At 31.1% G+C, this 6,097-nt stretch overlaps 1 protein-coding gene and 1 non-coding gene across 2 annotated transcripts; one reads left to right on the plus strand and one right to left on the minus strand.

Annotated features, from left to right (window-relative positions):
• The first annotated feature begins 266 nt into the window (after positions 1–266).
• LOC125863509 (U6 spliceosomal RNA) lies at positions 267–368 on the plus strand. Its single transcript, XR_007446171.1, has one exon. It is a non-coding gene; the product is annotated as a U6 spliceosomal RNA (small nuclear RNA).
• A 1,506-nt stretch (positions 369–1,874) lies between these two features.
• On the minus strand, positions 1,875–6,097 carry LOC125862723 (protein trichome birefringence-like 42). Its single transcript, XM_049542850.1, has 5 exons — positions 5,749–6,097; positions 4,336–4,507; positions 3,153–3,328; positions 2,905–3,063; positions 1,875–2,247 (listed from the first exon to the last, which is right to left on the minus strand). Exons 1-5 carry the CDS (start codon positions 5,985–5,987, stop codon positions 1,953–1,955), a joined length of 1,041 nt encoding a protein of 346 aa, XP_049398807.1. The 5' UTR covers positions 5,988–6,097; the 3' UTR covers positions 1,875–1,952.

Here is a 6,097-nt window from a genome sequence, read left to right on the forward strand (position 1 = left end):
AATAAATGATGAATATTTATGATATTTATAGTATAATTGAAAGTTTTAACTTTGTTTACTTTATGATCTCAATCAAATGTGGGGTGCAAATTTGTATTTATATATGGAGGTAGGGAACAGAAGGGAAAATGGTAAGGTGAGAGTTCAAATAGTCAACCAATTGAGCTAAAATGATTTTTCCCAAATATTACGTGAGAAAAAATCTTCGATTGTCGGTCTTGAATTCGACTTTCAACAAGAGCATCTAAATTAAAACGATAAACTTTTGCTCCATTGGAGACATCTTATAAAATTGAAACAATCATGCGGAGAAGATTAGCATGACCCATGCGCAAAGAATTTGTAGTATATATAATACATAAATTGTCATCTTATTATTGTTCATATTTGTCATAGACCGAAAAGACGAATAATTTGACGAAGCCTAAAATTGATTTAACCGATGAACCTACTTGGCACCCAGAGACTTGAAATCCTGAATCTGTCTCTGCTTATAATAGTGTATTTCTAAATTAATATAATATAAAGTGTAGCTATATTTTACATTTTATATCAGATATACACTGATATATGTATAATGTATCCCTAAATTGTAGTCACACTTTTTGTATGATTCACATATTGTGTATATGCTATTTATATTCTTGTTGCATTTACTTTCTTTGTAGAAGGATGTCTCTGCCACCAGACCATGGGCCACACCCATTACGCACCGCTAAAAAAAATGATAGGTTAAATACATAAGCGGCCCCTTTAAACTTGTGTGTTACCCCTTCTTTTATTTTAACACTATAACTTGGACTTGTTCATATTGAACACTTACACTACTCAAAAAATACACTTATTAGATATTTTTCTTATGTGGAAAAGCCACCTAGCCATCAAATAATAATAACATACCCAGTATAATTTCACAAGGTGGAGATCTGAAGAGAGTATAGTATACGTAGAACTTACTCTATTTTGTGAAATTAGGGAGGTTGTTTTCTATAGATCCTCAATTCTAAGGAGAGAAGAAAAAGAAGCAGTAAGAGCATAAAATTTTACTTTCTAAACAAGAATATGTTTCTCTCTGTTCAATAATATATTATTATTTATATTTCATTTTTATTTTCTTATTTCATAATATAAATCATTTCTTCTTTATTTCTTCTTTATAATATAAATCATTTCTCTCTCTTTAATATTATATTACTATTTTTCATTTTTATTTTCTCATTTCATAATATAAATCCTTTCTTATTTCATAATATAAATCATTTTGATAGATCGTCAGTTCAAGGAGAGAAGAAAAAGAAGCCGTAAGGGCATCTCCAACCCATTCTCTATTTTACTCTCTAAAAAAATATGTTTCACTCTCTTCAATATTATATTATTAGTTCAATTTCATTTTTATTTTCTTCTTTCATAATATAAATCATTTCTTTCTTTTTTTCAAATAATCACCCTATATAATGTTCATGTAATATTAAATTTTATTCTTTTCAAATTCTTTATGTAATATAAAATTGTATTTTATTCTAAATTTCTAAATAATATAAATGCAAGCAAATATTAATACATATTAATGGACAATTCAAAATAAAGTGAAATCATTGATGAAATACAATTACATAATAAATATTACATCATCATAAAACTTATTTTAAATTTTACATAAACACTCGACTTTTAAGATTATTACGTTGCTCCTATAAATACTCTATATAATAAAAATAATATTGAAATAATCAAAAAGTGAAATAGAGAAGACTACTATTCATCTCTTTATAAATAGAGAATAGAGAATAAAATAGCGGTGGGTGGAGACCCTATTCTCTATTTTACTCTCCAAATATAGAAAATAGAGGGGGTCGGAGATAATCTAACAACAGCAAGATAAAAGGCACTTAGCCATCAGCTTTCATTTATATGAGATTGAGATTCAAGATGCAATACACTAGCTTCAAAACTTATTTCTGGAGCAAGATTGTGTACAATAGTTCATTCCAAGCATCTGGAACACCAGCTACACACCAGTGGCTGCAGTCCATCGACGCGCCACTGACAATTCTCGAGGGGTGTCCGTCTTTTCGTAGTTGTGTAAGCAGTGTAATATCAAGTAAATTGACAGGCATTGTCATGTTACTTAGAACACTCTTAACAACTGCCTCTCCTGCATATCTTTCACCTGGATAAGTTGATCCCTCTATTGGCTTTGTTTGTCCACTGCAGTCCTTCACCATTGGTTCATCCCAATCCTTGCCACTTAAAAGAGGAAACACAACCAAGTGAATAAAATGGTCTAAAATTCTACAACACAAATTGTATACAAACTTTGCTAGAAAATGTGATTGATGTACAATTCGTCGAGACTTAGGTGTCATTTGGTTCACGTACTACTCCCTTTGTCCCAATTTATATGATACACTTTCCAATTTTGCCTGTTCAAAAAAGAATGACATATTTCTTTATTTGACAAATATTTAATGATACTATCAACATTTTATTCAGGTTGAGTCCCAATTATTTTACAAAAAGTATATAAAGGTGTACACTTTTTAAGGGTACTTTTGGAACATTGCAAAATCTTCTCATATTTTTTAAACTCCGTGCCTAGTCAACTTCATCACATAAATTGGGACAGAGGAAGTAGTATGTTTGAATTAAAAATAACAGTCCCGTGCACGAAGCATCATTCCGCGTTCACGGAAGGTCCGTAAGATGATCAAACCCCAAGGGGATGTAGTACGTGTAGGCTACCTACCATGATAGAAGCAAATAGTGACTCATATCACGGCTAGAATTCGTGACCTATAGGTCAGATGAAGACAACTTTACTATTGATCTAAGGTTTATGTTGAGATTATAGTGCGAACCCCTAAATGTTTACGGGAGATAAAGAGAAGTTGTCTGATAACTTACTAATAATGAACAGCAGAAATTCCTTGGAAGAACACTTTAGTCACAACAGGATCAATGTTGGAATCAACCCAATTAGCCCAAGTAGTTAAACCAATCTTGTATCCTTCCATATGGTCCATCTCCTTGTATAATTTGTCACCAACTTGAAAATAGTCCCACCTGCGGAAAAAAACAGGACAATGTAATTTTTCTTGTAATACGAAATAACGGAGTTTGGCTTCTATAAAGTTAGTGAAAAAGATGTGTACGTTTGTAGGCGTCCAGTATGTATCCACCAATGGTAGCTATTAAAGATTAAGACATCAACTCCTTTCCACTGCTCAGTTCTGCTGAGTGAGTCGAGCTTGAGAACTCGTCCTGCTTCCTCGATCACTAGGTCAACGAGAAATCCATCTTTCAAGAATGTGATTGTGAACTCAAACTCCTTCACAAGCCAAAAATGAGCATGAGAAAGAAGGGCAGATTACATATCAGAAAGTTAAAAGCAGTTTCAGAGCAAGGAGATAAATTTTTCATCATAGGCCAGTATTCGAAGAACGATGGTAGTTTAACCTCTTGGCACTAACCACAACAATTATATATGAAAATTTCTAAAATCGATGGATCTATCACATATTTGAATCAGCTTCAAGTTAGATTTGTCAGTTACATCAAAGGAGTAAGGGCTCTTGTTACAAATTCATAATACAGACAGATTCACGCGTTATACTGAGTTGTAGATGAATGACATGTTAGAATACAACAAGTATTAATCAGTCTAAACCTTGGAGGAATTCCAGCAGTTAGCCTATCTGCAAGATCTAAGATCATTTACTAATATGTTATCGATCTGTAAACATGCTAGCATTGTTGAAATTGGGGCAGATCATATTCCCACATACTAATCTAGTAAATTAGTACTACTTGTTTTAACCTGCCAACCTCACGACTCTTATTCTAATCAAAAGACTAAGCGCCCCTATTGAACATAGGTCGCCAAACTACGAGCAAGAGTTTCACCTTTTGAAGTGTCAGTCACAGCCTTTAATAGTGCTAGCACGTAAGCATGCCAGGTTCAATCAAGTCAAAAAGGCTTTGATGGCTCAAGATTTGTATTACAGAAAGGATAGTGATGGGAAGGGGGCAGCCCTCGATTGGTCCCAACGGTGGAGCACTTTAACCAACAACAACAACAATAATATATTCAGTGTAATCCCACTAGGTGGAGTCTGGGAAGGGTAAGGTGTACGCAGACCTTACCCTTACCTCGTGAAGGCGAAGGTAGAGAGGTTGTTTTCCAAAGACTCTCGGCTCAATTAACTCATAACAAAGCAATGTTAAAAATAACATATAGACATGCAAAGCAGACATAACATAATAACGAAATCATTACATAGCTTTCAACTTTACCAAACAGAAGATGATAGAGGGGAAACGATTAAGTGGACTAACCGGGAATGAGAGAACGGAACGGTTTCTTGTCCTGTCAAATGTATAATTAGAATTTGGAACTGCAGCATGAAGCATGCATGCTAGTGATTGCCACTGGTTATTGCTCAAGGAATCCCCCACAAACATGAAATTTTTGCCTTTGAAGTTTTTCAAGAAATCTTCACCATTGAACCTATGTATGCCATAATCCATAAAAATTCATTTTAACAAGTATTTAATTACAGTAATGAAGTCATAATTTTGACTAAAGGAGTTCAATATATGAAAAAGTAACAAAAAATGAAGCCAAAAAAGGTTCAATATCTATTATATATATACATAAAAATAAGTTTAATCATGTATACACAGTGTAATTTTCTATTACGGGTACAGATGAAAAAGCACAAAAATATTCTTTCTTTTTAATAACAACTATTATTTCAGCTATACGAATTATTATTGACCATGTTGCTTAAGCCCATCTTAGTCCAATATTATACAAAACAAAAAAATAAAAATATTTCTATATTTTCTAGTGACATATAATCTTAATCAACTTAAAAAACTCCTACAAAGTATAGCAATTTTTTTTCTTTATAAGTTATCTTAGAAAATTATAAGGGAGGGGGCATTAACTTGTGTTTATGTGACAAAGCATAATCTATTCTAAAATCATGAATAAAATATTAGGTGGAAGTAGATGTAGATTAACAGTTGGGTAATACCTCCCTTTTCCTTACTCTTTATGTCTCAAAATATTATTACTGTTTTTTATTTACACGTTTCTTTTAGATAATATTATTTAAAAAGGAATTTTGATTATTTTATTTTTATTTATATTTTAAAATATAATTTTTTTTATTAAATATTTGTTTTATTCATGTGTCATAATTAAGATATTTTTAATTTTCAAGACCATTAATACTAAATATAAAATAAAAAAAATAACTAATAAAATAAAAATTACGATAAATAATTTAAGACGAGGAAAAGAGGGGTTGACAATTACTAATAATCTACCAGAAGCTGCCGTTCTGTTTATTAGCAAAACAGAGTAGCTTCGACTCAAATTATAATTTAAAAAATCCGAAAAAAAATGTTTTCACTTTTTTCATGAATTTTCAGAAATTACACAAACTATAAACAAAAAAAATACTATTTTCACGAAATTTAAAAAACAACTCTAGTTCCCTTTATTTTAATTTTTTGTCAAACACAACTCCAACTTTTAAATATAATTTTTTCTTTGAAAACTAAAAAAAAAATCTACTTTCACAATTTAACGTGGACAAATACCTATTAAAATTAAGATAAGTATAATTTACCAATAACCCAATGAGCTATATTTACTAAAATTTAGACTCGTAAACTCAAAATTCTAGCTTCGACTTTACGAACACGAAATTTAATAGGAAAAAAAATCATTTATGTTACCTGGGGAGGTCACAATCTGTTGGCTGCCATCTATATTTGAGATAAAAATTATCTTTTCTTCCATTTTTGATGCAATTAAGACCTTGGTCTATAAATGGACATTGTAAAGAATCATAAATTGGATAAGATTCATCAAAAATCCAACTTCCTTCAAAAATATTACAGCTCCTCAATTGTACTGTTAATAGATGTAGAAAAACAAGAAAAAGGTAGATTTTGGTAATTGTTTTAGTAGACATTGTGAAAATTTAGAACACAAATTGAGAGTTCTTATGAAAATTGGGGTAAAATAAATAAAAAGTGTAGTGTTTGATAATTAATGTGTGTATGTAGAGTTTGGTATGGACAA

The sequence above is a fragment of the Solanum stenotomum genome, chromosome 4 (genome assembly GCF_019186545.1).
Source record: "Solanum stenotomum isolate F172 chromosome 4, ASM1918654v1, whole genome shotgun sequence".
Taxonomy (NCBI): domain Eukaryota; kingdom Viridiplantae; phylum Streptophyta; class Magnoliopsida; order Solanales; family Solanaceae; genus Solanum; species Solanum stenotomum.